The sequence below is a fragment of the Grampus griseus genome (genome assembly GCF_964374135.1).
Source record: "Grampus griseus genome assembly, chromosome: 1".
NCBI classification, from domain to species: domain Eukaryota; kingdom Metazoa; phylum Chordata; class Mammalia; order Artiodactyla; family Delphinidae; genus Grampus; species Grampus griseus.
This window is the reverse complement of record NC_139017.1, coordinates 23,283,877-23,304,238: the sequence shown is the minus strand read 5'-3', so window position 1 is coordinate 23,304,238 and position 20,362 is coordinate 23,283,877. Positions and strand designations below refer to the sequence as shown.

The window sequence follows — 20,362 nt, the reverse complement described above, 5'->3', positions numbered from 1 at the left end:
ACAGCAAAGTGATTCCGTTATACATATTATATATATATATATATTCTTCTTCATATTCTTTTCCATTACGGTCTATTACAGGAAATTGAATATAGTTCCCTGTGGCATATAATAGGACCTTGTTGTTTATCCATTCTATATATAATAGTTTGCATCTGCTCGTCCCAAACTCCCAATCCAACCCTCCTCTTTGGCAACCACAAGTCTGTTCTCTATGTCTGTGAGTCTGTTTCTGTTTCGTAGACAAGGTCATCTGTGTCATAATTTAGATTCCACATACAAGTGATATCATATGGTATTTCTCTTTCTGACTTACTTCACTTAGTATGATAATCTCTGGGTCCATCTACATGGCTGCAAATGGCATTGTTTCATTCATTTTTATAGCTGAGTAATATTCCATTGTGTGTGTGTGTGTGTGTATATATATATATATAAAACACATTTTCTTTATCCATTCATCTGTTGATGGACATTTAGGTTGTTTCCATATCTTGACTATTGTAAATAGTGCTGCTATGAACATAGGGATGTATGTATCTTTTTGAATTATAGTTTTGTCTGGATATACGTAGGGCAGGAATTCTTAACCTTTGTGTGTGCACTCAGGACCCATTTGTCGATCCAATGAAGTCTGTGGACCTCAAATGCAATGGTAGCTTCTAGATACACTATCAGGCAAGTTATCTAAGTCACAAAACAGAAAGCCCCACAGACCAAATTAAGATGCTTGAATTGTGAGGCTTATTAAATCCATCTGAAACACCTGATTGAAACTTCCTGCAGCAGGGAACAACATGGGATGCATGCCATACCCAGGACAGGCTAGAGGTGAGGTGGACCACACCATCTAAACCTGGGGTCATGCAATGTTCATTTTCTGTCTCTCTTTCTCTCTGCTTCATCATTCAACCCCACTGATAGTGGGGTTATGAAGACCAGAGCTGAGGATGCTCGAGGCTACTCAACAGAGAGTATCTGGAGCCAACTCACAGTCACGTATCAGAAAGACACAGGGGCAACTATGCCTGGCCACAACCGTAGCTTGCCAATCAGCCGCTGAACAGACGTGGGTTTTATCTGCAATTCTTGGGCAGAGCGTAGGGGAGCCAGAATGGGACCATAGCGTTATCACCAGTGAGTGGCCATTAGGGAGGACATAGTTGTCAACCCAGACGTCGAATGATGATGCCTTTTGGTTTCTCTCCAAGCAAAATTCTTTTATTTGTTCCATCATATATTCCACTTAACTCTATTTATCTTCAACATATCTAACAGGTCACTACTTAAGCTTCTTGCCTATGTCCCACAACCTTCTTGCTTACTCAGCATCCATGTCTCAAAAGCTACTAGCTTTCTTCTCCTCTCTAACAAGTTTTGTTTCATTCATCCCATTTATTTTTCTTGTCCTCTATAGAACTGAAGAGTCTCAAAGACAGCACACTCTGTTACAGGGTTTTAAACGAATAAAATTAAATGCATAGAATTTTAAAAGAAACCAGTTATATAAAAACACAGTTCTACATTAAAAAACAAGATCTAGTAGCAGGTCTCTTAACTACCGCAATTTAAGTAGTGATGAGCTTAATACTGAGTTCTCTCCAACAATCGCAAAGTGATAGGAAAGCACCTGTGCTAACTATTGCTGACAAAGTCACAGGTATTGCTAAGACTCCCAGAATCTGTATCCATGCATTACAATTCATAATGAAGGCAATGCTAGATTTCAGTTAGTATTGGGTCCCAACGGTCTGCGGACTGCAGTTAGAACGTCCGCCGAGGGCCAGCCCAGGTTGACCTCTCTTTGGCAGATCAACCACATTCCCGAGCCAGCCCAGCGCCTTCCAGACCTGTCCGCCCTCAGGGGAGAGAGTATACACGTATTAAAAAGAGAAGAGGCTGGAATTAGTTGTGAGAGCACGTAAGCCTTCCTGGGGACAAATGGTTAAAGGTGTGGCGGCGCTTCGTCCTTCAAAGAGCTACAGGCGCCGGGTAAGCCCGGCCTAGGCCCGCAGCCAGGGTCGAGCTCCCGCAGCCTCAGGCGCCGGGGAAACACCACCCCACTGCCGGCAGGGGGCGCGCGTGCCGGCGGCCCCGCCACGTGAGCGCGGACGCCGGAGCGTGCCCGCCGCCAGGCATCAGTAATCTATCCAGAGCGGCGGGTGGCCTACGCGGCTTGCTCGGAGGCGGCGGCGGCTGCGTCTCTAGACGCTCGTGCGCCAGCGGGGAGCGGACCGGCGGGCGAGGCGTTGGTAGCAGCAGCGGGTCTCCAGGTAGCGGCGTCGGGCTCCCGGAGCTGCAGCAGCTCGAAGAGGAGGATGGCGGAGTCATCGGACAAGCTCTACCGGGTCGAGTACGCCAAGAGCGGGCGCGCCTCTTGCAAGAAATGCAGTGAGAGCATCCCCAAGGACTCGCTCCGGATGGCCATCATGGTGCAGGTACGGGCGGAGAGGCCGCTTTGTGCGAGGCTGGGGCTTCCGCGCGTCCGGGGAGGGTGGGGGGAGGGCTGGTCGGGAGCTGCAGGCCGGGCCGGCCCTTTCGAGCCCGCGCGGGGCCTGCGGGCGCAGCTGCTTCCTCTCGTCCCCTGTATGGCCCGCCGGGTGGACCCTTCTGGAAGGTTTTGCTGATCTTGCAGCAAAAGCCCGGGAAATACGGTCAGGAGCTGGTGGTGCCTTTTACTTTGTAAAAATAAGCAGCCGCTTCTGTCCTTATTTCTGGGTTTGTTTTATAGCCATTCGCCTTGGGAAGAAAACGTACGCGTGGCCTTTTGAAGCTAGTCTGGTTTTGACCTAACCTTATTCTGGAAGATTTTTGTCCTACATTGATGGTGGCGACTGGCAAGTGAGGGTTGTTTTTTTTTTAATCTATTTTTGGCTATCATTTCAACACCCACTCTCATTTTTTTTAATTATGCAAAACTATGCAAGTTGGTGTCATTTCAGTGCAGTGCATTCACTTTTGGCTTAATTTATGGTTTAACATTTTCCTCAAACTTCCCAAGTTCACAGACACGTCCTCCTGATGCCTTTGCAGCTCTCTGGTTTGAGTAAGAGTGGCTCCTGGGGTTTCTCACCTGGGCTTCTTGACAGATTTGGGATTTCCCTCCGGTGGTCCCTGAGGCTTGCCCGATGGCGGGAGGGGTGTTGGAGTGAGGTAGTGTGTCTGGAGGTTCCTGCCTCCTTCAGCTCCTGTCTGCCTGCCTAATCAGGGTTCCCACCTGCCCTGTCTTCCCCACTCCCAACAGAAAGCCTTTATCCAAGCTTAGTGCTCATGGTCAAGGTACCTTGATTTTCCTTCCAGGCGGTGAGGCAGTATGTGTTTTATGAATGACGGGATGGTACTGCTGGATTTGCAGTAGTTACTGGCTGGAGGGGAGTGGGTACCATAGTGTACTTAGACTGTCTCATTTCATACTATGGCAGGGACTGAGGTGGTCATCTTGGAATCAGCCTCAGGGCCACCTAGCTCAGTACCTGGCACACAGTACTTACTCGTTCAGTCAACACTCGCTGAGCAGCTGCTAGGTTCCGGGCACTGTGTTAGGTACTAGGGGCACAAGGAGAGACTCCACGCCTGGGAGCTTCCAGTTTGGTTAAAGGGGTGATGACTGGTAAACATTGCTCTACAGGGGTGGGTGCCACCTGATGGAGCTGTTCCCTAGGCATGATGTGTCCAAGATGGGAGCTCACCACAGAAGTGGCAGGAAGTTGAGGATGCAGAAGTGGGCAAGGCCTACCATTTGAGGCGCTATATCTCCTGCAGAGCATCTTTTCACCCTAATGTTTGGGCCGCCGATCCTATGAAGTTGCTGTTAGTGCAGGGGCTCTTAACCTGGAGTCTGTGGGATGGCAGATAGAACTCAAGAGGTCCATGAGTTTCCGTGAGAAAAAACATGCATCTCTATTTTCACTAGACTTAAGTTACAATTCATTACTTCCTACAATTATGAATGTAAGCTGCAAAGCAAAGGCGCATTAGCAGTACCTGTGATTTTTGTCATCAGTAGTAGTTACTGTTATTTTCACATCGCTTTACAGTTGTTGGGGATTTCTTAAAATAACCATTTACACTCATCGCTACAAGATCACAGTAGTTATTAAAGTGGGTACTATGTTTCGTTATTTAATACTTTAAAGCTTGTAGATTACTGTATCCCAGTAAACATTTTAAATGTTTTGATAATTATTTCAATATAATTGATTTCGTTTGTGAGCATATGTATTTTATCGTGCATTTTAAAATGTTAGTCTGAGAAAGGGACATCCGTAGCCTTCACCGGACAGCCAAAGATGACCCTGTTCTATTGGGAAAGACAGAAAACCTCAGTCCAGCCAGTGTGTGGAGACAAGGACACTGGTGAGGAATGAAGAGGTGGGTTGGCTCTCTCTATCGGAGTCCAGGCGGTAAGAAAGTCTAACATTCTGGATCCTTCTTGATAGTGAAGGAAATTATTATTAAAATTAAGTGTGGTTTTCTCTAACTGTAACTGGGGGTGGGGTTTTAACTCAGAATGTAACATTGGTCTTGTAGGCTGAGCTGGTGAAGGCCAGAAAGAAAGAAGCCATTCTTGCCCGCCCGCCCCCGCCCCACTTCCCTGGGATTTAAATACCTTCTTTTACATTTTGTATGGGAGGATTGTTCTCTGAGTATCAAATACCTGATACTTTAGCTGGCATGCTCTGGGGCAGCCTCGAGGGGATGAACTGGGCCTTCCAGCCTTTTGACTTGTTGGTGTTCTTGGAAGGACCTGCAGCAAACTGCGTGGTGACTTTCTTCGTGCTAGTGGTCATTCCGCTCTCTGCAGGGTAGTGGGCCGTGGTATGGCCTCCTTTCATGGCCCGTTTCTCTGGAAACAGACTTGAGTGGCTGGGTAAGGACCCTGGTACGTGGTAGGCGCTCATGTTTGCTGAGTATAGAGCGAAGGATCCGGCTGCTTCCGGAGCCAGTAGTCTTGTGCCCTTGGTCCGATTCCCTTCCGGCTGTATCATTCTCAGTCCTAAGTTCTAAAGTAAAGCCTTGCCTTGGTTAAGGGGTCTTTCGTCTTTTGGGGGAGGATGGGAGCCCTAACAGTCCCCCAAGCCTGTGCCGTGAGTACACCCTTGTGCAGGCCTCCTCTCTGGTGTCTGGCAGTGCGCCAGTGGTTGGGGGCATGGCACCCAGACCGAAGTTTAAGGGGTAAGTGTCAGGCCCCAGCAGAGCCAGGAAGAAATGCCACGGCCATGAGTTCCAGTTGGGGGCAAAGCCGCTGAGCCACATGCCCCCCTTTGCTCTTAGAGCAGGCTTAGACGGGGGTCCCAGGGCAGGAAGACCCAGGTCGAGGCCACCACAGACGTTGTAACAAGACGTCCAGATGCTTAACGAGGTGTCGGCTGCCTTGGTGAAAGTTTGAGAGCCAGGGCACAAGTCTACTCTCTGAAATGCCGTTTGTCGTCTGGTTGGGGGTGGGGAGGGCTGTCTCAGGTTTGGAGGGAGCGTCTTTTCCACGGCAGGAGTTCCCTCATCCCACCTTTCTTCCCCCTTCCTTCCAGACTTGGGGCATTCCGCAGACACTGTGTGCCCGCCGTGAGCTGGCGTTGCCAGTTGCTAGCAAGGCAGGCATCGTGCCTCTCTGGGAGCTTCTAACCCGACGCAGGACACAGATGTTGATCAAATAATAACCCAAATGGCTCTTGACTCTGGGGGGGCATGGGAAGGGGTGTCGTGGGACCTGAGGAAGTGCTGTTCGCCCCAGGTAGGGCTGGGGCACGTTCTGGGCCCAGGGAACAGCCGATGCTGCTGTAAGCCCAAGCTGCTTGGTGCTGAAGAGTCCTTGTGCCCCAGCCTTATTAACCCTACACTTTATTTAATACTGTATATTAAATCCAGAGAGAGGCCGCTCACCTGGTAGGAGAGGGCCAGTTGGAGATCTTGTCACTGCTTTTTCAGAGTACTTCCCCTGTCCGCACAACTCCATCCTGAAAGTTCTGCATGGTATTTATTTTTAATGCTGTTTTATGCCATCTGCTTGACATTTAGACTTATGTTCTATCAAAGCAGATGTTTGGGGCCCCTCTTGCTCCAGTCAGACCGTTTGTATATTTTTAAGTACCTCTTCCTGCCGAGCAGCGTAGTGGAAAGAACCGTGGTCACTGTTTCAAGTTGAGGCCGAGTCACTTGCTGCCTGTCTGACCCCCACCCCCATGCAACTGTGAAATAACGGTGCTGGTTCCCCAGAGACAACTGCAGGGTGTCCCCTGGTGGCTGGTGAGGGGCAGGAGGGACCTCCCAGCTGCTGGGGGTGAGGTGACACCCCCCCCGTCCCTCTCCCTCTCCCTCGTAGAAGTCCTTCATCCCACGCACATCTGCGTGGCTCGCTGCCGGCGTGACGCTTCTCTGACACGTTTGCTTGGCCTGGCGCCTGAGCTTGGACTTGTTCCGCATTGTTCTAAGTGCACAGAGCCCTTTGGGCCTGGCGGTGGCGTCTCTCCACGTGTGGGCGTGCGGGACGCAGGACTTGCGTCTCCTGTGCCCTCACCGAGCTCTGGGCTGAGCCTGTGACTGAAGCACGGCGGCGACTTTGGTAACAGTACGCTGAACTCTTAGCCAGAAAGGCGGTCAGTCCCGAGGGATGTCCTGGTCCCTGTCCCCACGGCGGGCTCGGCAGGCAGCTTTCATAGCTGAGGGGTGGGTGCTGATTGCCCATGTTGGCAGCTTTTCCTCTGCGGCGTCGGGGAGTGGAGAGGAGGCTGCCCTTGGTTTACAGGTAAGCGAACGGGGGGGCTAGGATGCCAGGTGCTGAGGGCCGGGCCTGAGGCTCACTGCGCTTTCTCCTCCTCTGGTTGCACCCTTCTAGTCGCCCATGTTCGACGGAAAAGTCCCGCACTGGTACCACTTCTCCTGCTTCTGGAAGGTCGGCCACTCCATACGGCACCCTGACGTCGAGGTGGATGGGTTCTCCGAGCTCCGCTGGGATGACCAGCAGAAGGTCAAGAAGACGGCTGAGGCTGGAGGAGTGACGGGTGCGTGCACACCGGGGAGGTGCGGGGGTCGCCCCAACCCCTAAAGTTTCCTGGGTTGTGGGGGGAGGGGGAGCTTTTCTGTGGCAGCAAAGAAAAGGTCCTTCACTTACCCCTCTGTTATTTCAGCAGCGCCTCAGGGACCCAGTGTTCTGTTTGGTGCAGGATATTTCTCCAGATGCTTGAAATGTAGCCTTTACATTTGTTGCGGTTGTTACCTTCAATAGACCTTGTTTTTAGAGTAGTTTTAGGTTCACAGCAAAATTAAGCAGAAAGTACAGAGAGTTCCCATGTACCCACAGAGGCATGACCTCCGCCACTATCAACATCCCCCAGCAGATGGTCCATTTGTTACAGTCACTGAACCTACACTGATACATCATTACCCAAAGTCCATAGTTTATATTAGTCATCACTCGTGGTGGTGTACATCTTACATGGGTTTGGGCAAATGTATAATGACATATATCAATCATTATAACGTCGTACAGAGTATTTCCACTCCCTTATAAAATTCCTCTGTGTTCCACCTGTTAATCCCTCCCTCTGCCAACCACTGACATTTTTCCTGTCTCCATAGTTTCATCTTTTCTAGAATGTCACATAGTTAGAATCAAACAGTGTGCAACCTTTTCAGATTGGCTTATTTCATTTAGTAATAATGCATTTAAGGTTCCTGCATATCTTTTCACGGCTCAATAACTTACTTCTTTTGGGCACTGAATAATATTCCATTGTTGGGAGGTACCACAGTTTATCCATTCACCTATTTAAGGACACCGTGGGTGCTTCCAAGTTTTAGCACTTATGAATAAAACTACTATAAATATCCATGTGCAGGGTTTTGGGTGGACCTAAGTTTTCAACTCACGTGGGTAAATACCAAGGCACACAATTGCTGGATTGTATGGTAAGAGTATGTTTAGACTGCAAGCTGTCTTCTAAAGTGGCCAAACCATTTACATTACCACCAGCAATGAATGAGAGTTCCTGTTACTCCACGTTCTTACCAGCATTTTTTACCAATGTTTTGGATTTTGGCAATCTAAAATGTTTGTAGTGGTATCTCATTTTAATTTGCGATTCCTTAGTACCATATGATGTTGAGCATCTTCTCACATGTCTGTCTGCCATCTGTATATGTTCTTTGGTAAAGGGTCTGTTCAGATATTCTCCCAATTTTAATCAGGTTCGTTTTATTGAGTTCCTCATATAGTTTGTACAACAGTCCTTGATCAGATGTGTCTTTTGCAAGTATTTTCTCCCGGTCTGTGGCTTGTCTTTTTTATTCTCTTGGCACTGTCTTTCACAAAGTAGACATTTTTGATTTTAATAAAGACCAGCTTCTCAATTATTTCTTTCATGTACTAGGTCTGGTATTGTATCTAAAAAGTCATCACCATACCCAAGGTCATCTAGATTTTCTCCTGTGTTATCGTCTAGGAGTTTTATAGTTTTGTGTTCTATCAATACATTTAAGTCTGTGATCCATTTTTTTCCCCCCAAATACTGGGTGTGGGAGTGCTATTTAGACAAATCAGTGATACACAGTATTATTCTGAAAACAATGTTTGTTTGTTTTTAAATGAAAGCTTCTTTATTTGTGTTGGATCTTCCTTTCTGTGCGAGGGCTTTCTCTAGTTGCAGCGAGCAGGGGCCACTCTTGATCGCGGTGCGTGGGCCTCTCGCTGTCATGGCCTCTCGTTGCGGAGCACAAGCTCCAGATGCGCAGGCTCAGTAGTTGTGGCTCACGGGCCTAAGTTGCTCCGCGGCATTTGGGATCTTCCCAGACCAGGGCTCGAACCCGTGTCCCCTGCATTGACAGGCAGATTCTCAACCACTGCGCCACCAGGGAAGCCCCTGTGATCCATTTTGAGTTAATATTTGCGACAGGTTTAATCTGTCGTCTAGATTAAATTTTTTTGCATGCGGATGCCCAGTTGTCCCCGCACCACTTGTTGAAAAGGCTGTTCTCCACTGTGTTGCCTTTGCTCCTCAAACGTCAGTTGATTGTATCTGTGTGGGTGTACTCCTGGGCTGTATTCTGGCATATTTATCAATTTGTGTATTTCACCAGTACCACACTGTCTTGATTATATAGCTTTATAGCAAGTCTGGAAGTCAGGCAGTGTCAGTCCCCTGACTTCGTTCCTCTTCAATATTGTATTGGCTGTTCTGGGTCCTCTGCCTCTCCATATAAGCCTTGGTCAGTTTGTCAGCGTCCGCAGACTTGCTGAGATGCCTTTAAATTTTAAACAGTTTTTTTTTTGTCCCCTTTTGAAGATCTCCTGAGACTGAATTCTCATTTCTCTGCCTTGCTGTGAACTGACCCAGTTTAACCTGTTGTTGTGACTCCAGGCTGTTGATGAGAACAAAAAGTTAAATCGTCCCAGATCCTGTAATTCAGAAAGAACTATCATTAATGTTGCGGGTGTCTTATTAGAAAATTATTTTCTATTCAAATTTTTTTTCTTTTTTTTTTTTTTTTTTTTTTTTTTTTGTGGTACGCGGGCCTCTCACTGCTGTGGCCTCTCCCGCTGCGGAGCACAGGCTCCAGACGCGCAGGCTCATCGGCCATGGCTCACGGGCCCAGCCGCTCCGCGGCATGTGGGATCCTCCCGGACCGGGGCACGAACCTGTGTCCCCTGCATCGGCAGGCGGACTCTCAACCACTGCGCCACCAGGGAAGCCCTCTATTCAAATATTGATGCGTGTGTGTTTTCATTCCTGCAGAAGTGGGATTCTACCTTAGGTATTAACTTTTTTTAATGTTCAGTCACCTTTTCTTCTGATAAAGTATACATAACACAATATTTACCATCTTAACCATTTTTAAGTGTACGTTTCAGTGGTGTTAAGTGCATTCACATTGTTATGCAGTCATCACCACCATTCATCTCCAAAACTTTGCCATCTTCCCAAACTAATACTCCATACCCATTAAGCACTAATTCCTCATTTACCTCCCCCCAGTCTCTGACAACCACTCTTATTTCTGTCTCTATGAATTTGACTACTTCTAAGTACCTCATATGGGTGGAATCATACAGTATTTGTCCTTTTGTGTTTGGCTTATACTATATTTGTCCATTTGTGCCTGACTTATTTCACTCCGCCTAATGTCTTCAGGATTCATTCATGTGGCGTGTGTCAGAATTTCCTTCCTTTTTAAGGCTGAATAATATTGTTACATGGCTATACTAGATTTTGTTTATCCATTCATTCATTGATGGACACGTGCGTTGTTTCTGCCGATTGGTGATTGGTGAACATTGGTATACAGATATCTGTTCCAGACCCTGCTTTCCGTCCTCTTATGTATGTACCCAGAAGTGGAATTGCTGGATCCTATAGTTATTCTATATGCAATTTTTTGTGTAAACTGCAGTACTGTTTGCCACAGCAGCTGCGGGATTATACATCCCCACCAGCAATACATGGGGTTCTGATTTCTCCACATCCGTATCAACACTTTTATTTTCTGGATTTTGGCGGGAGGGGAGGGGAGGTTGGTTTTTCAGGATTTTTTCTTTTTAGTAATACTCTTCCTAATGATTTGAAGTGGTATTTCATGGTGATCTTGATTTGTACTTCCCCATACCTACCTATTGCATTATACAGCTTAATATTTACTCTTCATGTTAAGTTACAGATTTCCGTCGTTATTGTTAAAGGTACGTAGTACTCACTTCTTGAGGTCTTGCTCAGTTTTGCGCATCATTCACGTATTTGACGTATATTAATTTCATTGAATCCTTGCCCCAGCCCTTTACCAGTTTTTCCAGTTGAGGAGCTGAGACACCTAGAGGTTAGGTAAGTGGCCCAAGGTCATGCTGGTGGTAAATGTTCGAGCTGAGATTCAAGTCTAGACTCTCTTGCTTTTGAAACTAGACTTTAAACCATTTGGCTCTATTACACATAGAGCTGCCTCAGATTTCTGGTATATCCTGGGCACCTGTCCAGTTTTTTCTTTAATTCCAAGGGGGGGGAAATACTGCTGAAAGAGAAAGTATTTGAAGGCCTTCTGTGTGTGTGCCAGCTTGCCTTTCAGAAAGGTTGTATCTGTTCCACTTGTACCAACAGTATGAGATGTACCCATTTCTCCACGTCCACACCATCCCTAAGTATTTTCATTCCTTTTCATTTTGCTCCTAGTGACATGGAACATTTTGTCATGTGTTGATCAGTCATTTGTGTTACTTTAATAGTTGTGTGTGTCTTTTCCTCATTTTTCTCTTGGGGTATTTTTCTTTTCCTTAGTGAAGTACAAAAGATACTAATTCTTGGTCTCATGTTTTGCACATATTTTTCCTGGTTTGACATTTTTCTTTTAGATAGGTTATTTTCTGTTTCATCATATTGAAGCTTCATCTTTGACTAAATGTTCTTGTCATATCTGTTTTCTCACTTGAAGTACCTGGTTTTTTTTTGTTTTTTTTGTTTTTTTTTGCGGTACGCGGGCCTCTCACTGTTGTGGCCTCTCCCGTTGCGGAGCACAGGCTCCGGACACACAGGCTCAGCGGCCATGGCTCATGGGCCCAGCCGCTCCGCGGCATGTGGGATCTTCCTGGACCGGGGCACGAACCCGCGTCCCCTGCATTGGCAGGCGGACTCTCAACCACTGCGCCACCAGGGAAGCCCAGAAGTACCTGTTTTGGGTATTTTGAATAAAGTATCTGTTTTTGGTATTTTGAAATCTTTCATCCGGAATTTTAAAAATAACGTACATACAATTACATGCACAAACTTACGTGTACAGTTCAGTGAGTTTTGACAAATGCATACACACATCTAATATTCACCCCATCAAATTTCTGTATCCGCCACCCCCAGAAAGGTCCCTTATGCCCTTTCCGAGTCATCTTCCGCCTCAGCAAGGTAACCACTGTTCTGATTTCTATCCCTTTGGATTAATTTTGTGTGATTTAGAGTTTCAGGGAGAAAGGAATAGTATCTTTTTCTCGTAAGCTGCTTTCGCTCAGCATAATGTCTGTGAGACTTATCCAGGTTGTCTCATGTGTCGTCAGTTCTTTTCTTTATTACTGAGGAGTAGTCTCTTGAGTATATCACACTTGGTTTATCCATTCTCCAGTTGGTAACTTTTAAGTTGTTGACAGATTGGGACCATTACAAATACAGCTGCTACGAACACTTGTGTACAAGCTCTGTACGTACATGTGCTCTCGTTTCTCTTGGGTATATAGCTGGGAATGGAGTGGTAGATCATACATTAGATGTACGTTCAGCTTTCTAAAGAAGGTGCCAAACTGGTTTCCAAAGCGGTTGGACCATTTTACATTGCCACCAGCACTGTTTGAGAGTTCCTCCACATCCTTGTCAGCACTTGGTATGGTCACTCTTTTTGATATTAGCCATTACAATAAGTGTGTAGTGATATCACGGTTTTAATTTGCATGTCTTTATTATTGAGTTGTAAGAGTTCTTAGAATATTCTAGGTGCGTGTCCTCTATTAGATATAAATAATGCAAATACTTTCTCCCATTCAGAGGTTTGTCTTTTCATTTATTTACTGACTTTTTTAAAAATTTATTTATTTTATTTATTTATTTTTGGCTGCATTGGGTCTTTGTTGCTGCACGGGCTTTCTGTAGTTGCGGCCAGCGGGGGCTACTCTTCATTGCGGTGCGCAGGCTTCTCATTGCAGTGGCTTCTCTTGTTGCGTAGCCCGGGCTCTGGGCGCGCGGGCTTCAGTAGTTGAGGCTCTTGGGCTCTAGAGCGCAGGCTCAGTAGTTGTGGCGCATGGGCTTAGTTGCTCTGCGGCATGTGGGATCTTCGCAGACCGGGGCTCGAACCCGTGTCCCCTGCATTGGCAGGCGGATTCTTAACCACTACGCCACCAGGAAAGCCCTACTGACATTTTTTAAAGAGACTAGTTTTTCGTTTTGATGAAGTCCAATTTGTTGTTTTTTTGTGGTTTTTTTTCTCCTTTTTGGGGTAGTAATTTCTGTCTCCTAAGAAATCTTTGCTTACTGTTTAAGGTCATTGAAGGATATGCTCCAGAACTTCTGGGAGTTTTGTAGCTTTAGCTTATCTTAAATTATTTAATTTTATTTATCTTAAATTAACTTTTGTGTTAGGCGTGAGGCACATGTTTTTTGGTTTTTTTTCCCCATGTGGCTATTATTTTGTTCCAGCACCATTTGTTGAAAAGACTTTGGCTTCCTTACCAAAATCAGCTGATGATAGGTCTGTATATGGTCTTGATATTTGGTTCCACTGATTTATGCTACTCCACTGTCTTAATGATTGTAACTTTAGAGTAAGTCATGAAGTCTTGTAGTGTAATTCCTCTAAATTTGTTCTTTTTCAATAGTATTTTGACCTTTCTAGGTCCTTTGTCATCTCCTTACAAATTTTGTGGTAAACTTGTCAATTTCTCCCTCGAAAAGCTTGCTAGGATTCTGACTGGCATTGCATCAGATCTGTAGATCAAACTGGGGATTATTGACATCATAGTAAATTGAGTCTTTCGGTCCATAAACATGATATTCATTTCTTCTTTAATTTCAGCAAAATCTTGTAGATTCAGTGTAGAGAGAGATCTTGTATGTCTTATTAAATTTATCTCTAAGTATTCTGTGTATTTTAATGCTGTTTAAATAGTAGTGTGCTTTAATTTCTTTTTCCAGTATGTTTATTGCTAATATATAGAAATGTTTTATATTGACCTTGTGCTCTGCAACTTTGCTAAATTCACTTAATAGTACTAGTAGCTTTTTTGTAGATTCTTAAGACTAATCCCAGTTACAATCATGTCATCTACAAATAGAGATGGCTTTACTTGTTCTTTTCTACACTTACACATTTTGTTTCTTTTTCTTGCCTACTGCACATATTAGAGCCTCCAGTACAGTGTTGTCTGTGGTAAGAGAAGACAGCCTTGCTTTATTCCTGATCTTAGGAGAGAAACATTCAGTCTTGGAGTTTATTTTTATATAAGAAAAGAATCTAGTTTTTGTCCCAAATGGTTGGCCATTTTTCCCCAAGATTCTTTACTGAATGATTCAATCTTTCCCCGCTTATTAGGAATGCCACCGTACCACATATTTAATTTTCTTTTTCTCTTGATTATGGAGGTTTTTTTGTTTTTTTTTCGTTGTTTGTCAGCTCTCTTGTTTTTGTTTTTTTATTGAAGTATAGTTGATGTACAATAGTATATAAATTACAGGGGTACAATAGAGTGACTCGTGTAATATATTACATTTGTATTTATAAAATATTGGTTATATTCCCCGTGTTGTACAATATATCCTTGTAGCTCCACATGTTTAATTATTACATATACTTTTATCTGTTCCTATATCAAGATACTCCTTTTAACTCAACACTCAACTCTGATAAGTGAAGGTGTAATGGAAATTAGAAGGCAGTGTTGGAATTTAGTATGTTACAGGGTTTTCATAGTAAGCACTTACGTTCTTTCCAAAGTGAAGAAGGGGGCTACAGAGGAAATGGAGAGAGGGGGACAGCGAGACCACCACCAGCTAACACTGCTGTTTCCAGGAGGCTGTCTGAGAAATTTTTTTATTTTATTGCCAGAAAAGAAGCTCTGTTAACCAACCACAATGGTAAGAAACAAGTGTAGATGAGATGGACCAGCTGTGGTCACCCAGAACACAAGGTGTCCTGGTAGAGGAATCCCAAGAGGTAGAGGAGGAAGACAGGGGCTCCTTGGAGCTGCGCGGAGGCTGCTAAAATGAGCGTGGCTGTGTTTCATGCTTCAGGCAAAGGCCAAGATGGAGTTGGCAGCAAGACGGAGAAGACACTGGGCGACTTTGCGGCAGAGTACGCCAAGTCCAACAGAAGCACGTGCAAGGGCTGCATGGAGAAGATAGAAAAGGTGAGTGAGAGCTTTGGACGTCACCTGTCTGACTTTCTGGATTTCTTGCATTGGATGTCATCGGATATCTCAAAAGAAAAGAAAAAATAGGGGCTTTAGGTGCTGGGTCAACACCAGTGGTTAAAAATAAAGTGAAGATCTTAGTAGAGACAGGAGATGACAGTGACTTTTCTTCCAGGCAGGTCTGGCCCTGATTATTCATGGTCCAGCCCATGTACGTCGCTGCACCCGCTTTTAGGAGACCTGGCGGAGTTTGAAAAACATTTACACAAGGGCTCTCTCCTGGGCTGTGCAGTGGCTGGGGGAAAGCTGTATTTTATGGTAGGATTAAGTTTAAGGAGTGTGTTTCTTCCCTGGTATGAGCCTCCAGGTTTCTTCCTCTTAATCAGGAACTTCATTAACCACCCTTCCCCACCAGCTCTGGTCCCTGAAGAATGACAGCTTGTCTGGCAGAATGACGGCTACCTGAGTAGCAGGGACACAGGTGGAGGGGTCGGCCTGTGCCCTTTCGCCTTATCACCCAAGATGCTCTGATCTTAGGTAAACATGCTGGTTGATTAATTCAAGGCATCGATTAAAGGTTTCTACCTCCTTGGTATTATACAGGAAATTGAGGTGAGTCAGTGGGTGTTTAGAAAGGAAAACCATGAAATTGCTAGATCTTTTCCAGCTACCTTCAACCACAAGAATTTGAGGCAAAAGTTAAGGGAATGCCCGAGGCTGTGTGCTGCTGAGTGTTGCTTGGCCTGAAGTGGAGTAGTGTCCGGTGTTCCTTGTTACAAGGTTTCCAATCTGGGCTCAGGAATGTCAGGCCTGGGAATTGTAAACCTGGGGAGGATGGCAGGGCTAGATTCTAGCATAAGATAGTTTATTACTGCATCTTAGGGGGTCTTCATATGTGTAAAGAGACTGAAGAGTCTGGGTGGGGAGATTGCAGAAAGTCCCTGCTAGAATTGGGGCCTGCACTGGCTCCTTCTGAGCCTGCGATGTAGCAGCCCAGGTGTTGTTCTTATGTCTGCACCAGGTCAGCAGAACATCCTCAGGGTAATGCTGTTACTTCCTCACTTGCCCAGGCAGCTAGGTAGGTGGGTAGCTGGTTGGTAGCTGGTTGGACTTAACCCCTTCTTAAATGGGGTGCTGAGGCTTGAGGGAAACACAATCCTTGGTGGCATAAAAGAGCCAAAACCTCCCAGCAGCCCGCCCATTGCCTTCGGTGTGGACCTGGTCGCCCCTGGCCCCCTGATGTTTGACCATCCTTCCTTGTCTGTCTTTGGTAACACATGTGGATTCTCCTACAGGGCCAGGTGCGCCTGTCCAAGAAGATGCTGGACCCCGAGAAGCCCCAGCTAGGCATGATCGACCGCTGGTACCACCCGAACTGCTTTGTTGAGAACAGAGAGGAGCTGGGCTTCCGGCCTGAGTACAGCGCGAGCCAGCTCAAGGGCTTCAGCCTCCTCGCCGCAGAGGACAAGGAAGCCCTGAAGAGGCAGCTCCCGGCCATCAAGAGTGAAGGGTGGGTGCCGGGGCCGGCAGGGTGGAGGCTTCACACAGGCCCAGAGTCCATATCACTCCTGTGTTCCCCTTGCTGCCCGTCAGAAAGCTGGGGGTGCAGGCGCTGTGAGGCAGCAGAGCTCCGCCCCTTCCCCAGCTGAGGCAGTGGGGGACAGAGCAGGGAAGGCCTGGGGAAGCTGCAGTGCGTGTTCCTGCCGCTGCTGGTGGTCTGTTCCCTGTCCCGCATCTGACCTCCGTGGACAGGCAGAGAGCAAATCCCACTTCCCCCTGCTCCGTCTGAGCGTTCCCCTGGCTGGAGTCCACCACCGCCACCTTTCCTCTGACCCCTGCGTGACCAACTTTCACGTCCCCCTGATGTCCTCGTGTGTGGATGTGTCCCTGTGTGTCTGGGTCTCTCTTGAGAACGGCGCTGGGAGAATCTTGACTCTTTTTAAGTAGCGGGGGTGGGCGGTCGATAAGTTATCTGGTTGAGTTCAGAATGGCTTTCATACGGTGCTAACATTTAGGTCTGTGTTGATCCTGTGGTACTTCTTTCCTGTGTTCCCTCTGCCAGTCCCTTGGCCCCAGTCTAGTTCTTGGTGACGAGCCCACCGAGGGGGGCGTGGCAGGGCGGTGGTGTACACTGTGCTCCTTGGACAGTGTAGGGTCGGGGTGACCCCACCTCCCCATCTTCAAGCGGCCTTCACGCAGTATTTCAGTTCAAAACGCACAAGTTTATTGCACCGCACACGTGGCTCTGGAATGGGAAAGAAAACTGGAAAGTCGGACCCACAGATTTGAAAAGCCTCAGGGTGCTTTGATGTGGGGTGTAGGTGTAGGAGTGAACAAGCTCACATTGATGCTGTAACAACCAGCATTGGTTGAGCACTTGTGGCGTGCCATGCTAAGCCTTTTACAGAGGATATTTCATTTAACCGTCACCACGATCCTACAGAGTAGACGGTATTCTTTCCCTTGTTTTTACGGATGAGGGAAAATGCAAGGGTTTGATCTCAGGCCTGTGTGATGGCTGAAAGTGAGTATTAACCTCCGTGGCTGACCTGCCCTGATTCTAGGGCCTACCGATGACCCTCCGTGCCCCCTCTTAGGTCAGGAGTGATGCCGCTGGACTTGGTCAGCAGCGTTTGCTGAGGCAGACTGGTGGGCAGCGCCTAGACCACCGCTTCTTGTTGGGCTGGAAGTGGCAGCACAGCCTCCCCAGTCTGAGAACAGCCTCTTGGCCTCAGGAGCAGCCCTGTGTCTTAGATTGAAAGGCTCAGCGCCTGGCACTGATGCAGTCCCCGCCCTCGGCTACGGTCTTACCTCTGGCGTAGTCCCTGCCAGAACCTTCCAGGCCATCTCTCTCATCTGTGCTGCGCCGGGTTGTTCCGAGGCCCTGGAGGGACCGCGGGCCCCTCCTGGCAGCTGTGCTTCCTGCAGTGGATGACGTCAGCCCCAGACACTGCCTGAGCAGAGGGCGAGCTTCTCAGCGGGCAGGGCCCGGCTGAGCCGCATGAGAATGGCCTTAGGATGGTGTGTCGCCAGAGCTGTTGGCTTTCAGGGCTTTAATGGCTCTGGTTCTTTCCCTTACATCCTTTGTCTCTTTCAGAAAGCGAAAAGGCGATGAGGTGGATGGAATGGAGGAAGTGGCCAAGAAGAAATCTAGAAAAGAAAAAGACAAGGAGAGTAAGCTTGAAAAGGCCCTCAAGGTGAGTCCCGAGCTGGGCGTCTCCTCTCGCCATTCAGTCTCAACTCTCTTCCTCATTCTGGGAAGCAAGTTCAAGGAGGTGCGTGTGTCCTGCTTAATGAGAGCTGTAAAAATTCCCAACTTGATAGCTGTTGTTAAATAGCCTGGCTTTTCCCCCAGGTTTGCTTCCCTCCTCCCAAAGCAGTAGTTCTTTTAGAAGTTCTTTTAGTTCTAATAGAGCACCCACAGTGGGCTCTAGGCGCCAGAGCAGCAGGAGCTGGGCTCAGCAGGAGCTGAGCCGTTGCTTCCCGCTCGGCAGCCTCACGCTGGGACGGGCACGTCGTGCTTCAGCCACACTGTGCATCACTGTGCCTCCCGGACCTGTAGCACGTTGGAAACTGCGTATTAAATTCAAGGATGCCACAGGTTCTTGGCACAGGCAATGGCTGGAAGAGATGAAGTTCCATGTTTTTTAATGAAAATCTCTTGTTAAAAAAAATAATAATAAAAGGCATGTATTAAGAGGAGCAAACTGCCCGTTAGGTCAGCGGTCACTGACCAGAGAAATTCATCACCGTGTTGGTTACGTGTGTGTCGAAACGAAGTAAAAATTGTTAACCAGAAAAAGGTGAGTGTTGGGGAAACTAGGGGAGAGCAGTCAGTCGCTTCTTGGGGACGTGATTTCCATGAGCCCTCTGCTGCACTCTTCCGTGACTATTCCGGTTTTAGCTGGTGGTGTAAAAAATTAAAAGCAAGTTCTGGTGTGGTTCCAGCTGCTTGATAAGAATCACAGATTCGGTGGTGTTGTCCTTCAATGAAAACTGTGTCAGTTTGGTGCCAACCCCAGCTGCAGTGGAGCTGGGGTGCTCTTCTGCATTTGCCCTTCATGCCCATCTTCCCCGTCTCCAGTGTTGTCAGAGGTAAAACGAAAATCAGAAGCTGGGAACACTGCGCATGGTCCCCACCCTGGCACACCCATTTATGCTGGCCTCCCATCCTTGGTCTCGCAGATGACAAAGTTCTGCTTCTCTGATCTAACCTTATACCCTTAGACTTTTGCCTCGTGCTCCCTCATCTCCGTCACCAGTGGCCCAGCACGTGGCGCTGCAGGCAAGGATGTTATCTAGAGAGGCCCTTACAGAGGCTGGGAAAGGGCGCGCGCGCGCGTGTGTGTGCGTGTGCGTGACAAGCGAGTTAAACAACTCCTCGCTCGGTGCAGAGAGGGCCGGCATTTTCCTGTTTTGCAGAGGTGGTGGGGTCTGAGGCTGAGACGTGAGTAACTCGCCCACCACCCTCAAACGGGAGGACGCTCTTCCCTGCCCTGCCTCTGACGTCGGGAGACTACTGCCTTGCTGGCCAAGGTGGTCGTGAGAGTGCGTGCGATGGCGTGAAAAGTGTCCCATGCAGAGTAGGCGCTGCATGAGTATTACCACCGAGGTTTAAAGTTCTATCTTCAGAAGAGCTTAAGTCTGTTCCTCCGTGCCACTGAGTATTGAGGAGGTGGGAGGTGTTTGGGGATCGCCCCTGCTGCTTGCTTTCACGTTGTTGAGGAGCCGCCCCTTCCTCCCTTAGGGGCCGGGTGTTGGGGCAGATGAACCTGGTGCTTCGGGTGTGTTCCTGTGTGTCCTGGGACTTGTCCCTGAGGGGCTGGTTCCGGGGACCCCGGCGCCTGGGCCGCAGCCTCCCCACCTGCCTTGGCCCTCCCTGAGCGCCCGCGCCCCAGGCGGACACCGCGGCCGCGAGCTGGGAGCACAGTCCTGGGGCTGCGGCAGCCCCGGGGCAGCTCAACTGAGCACGGGGCTGTGACTAGAGGCAGAAGCAAGCCAGGGTGGAGTCTTCCTCCAGTTGGGTTTCTTTCTTTGAGAGGAGCTGGTCGCTCAGCTGCTGGCTCTCGTGCACAGGCCCAGAACAACCTGATCTGGAACATCAAGGACGAGCTAAAGAAAGCATGTTCAACGAATGACCTGAAAGAGCTGCTCATATTCAACAAGCAACAAGTGCCCTCCGGGGAGTCTGCGGTGAGCTGCCTTTGTGTTACGGGCGCCGCAAGCCGAGCAGCCAGGCCATGCGCGGTGCACGGTGACTGCCCCAGTGGAGTGTGGGAGGCCCTCCGGGTGAACACCTGCTGGTATTAATTGGGAGTGAAATTCCATAGTCTGTGTTGCATGGTCATCGCCATCGAGGTCGCCGCTTGCGGGGGCAGGAAGGGGCAGGCGCTCAAGGACCGAGGTGGGCTGCACATCTGCCTCGTGTGTTCACACCACAAACTTTGGCCCGAGGAGCCCTCTCTGCTGCCTTCTTCTCACAGACTCCCCGAGGGCTGCGAG

At 48.0% G+C, this 20,362-nt stretch overlaps 1 protein-coding gene across 1 annotated transcript in view; it reads left to right on the top strand.

The window, feature by feature from the left end:
• Positions 1-2,152: 2,152 nt before the first annotated feature.
• Positions 2,153-20,362, top strand: part of PARP1 (poly(ADP-ribose) polymerase 1) — a 42,463-nt gene continuing 24,253 nt past the window's right edge. Inside the window, exons 1-6 of the mRNA XM_082672993.1 lie at positions 2,153-2,438; positions 6,833-6,998; positions 14,742-14,857; positions 16,156-16,370; positions 17,958-18,057; positions 19,937-20,053. Of these exons, the coding sequence (XP_082529119.1) occupies positions 2,319-2,438; positions 6,833-6,998; positions 14,742-14,857; positions 16,156-16,370; positions 17,958-18,057; positions 19,937-20,053 (834 nt within the window). The 5' untranslated portion in view covers positions 2,153-2,318. The remainder of the gene's footprint in view (positions 2,439-6,832; positions 6,999-14,741; positions 14,858-16,155; positions 16,371-17,957; positions 18,058-19,936; positions 20,054-20,362) is intronic.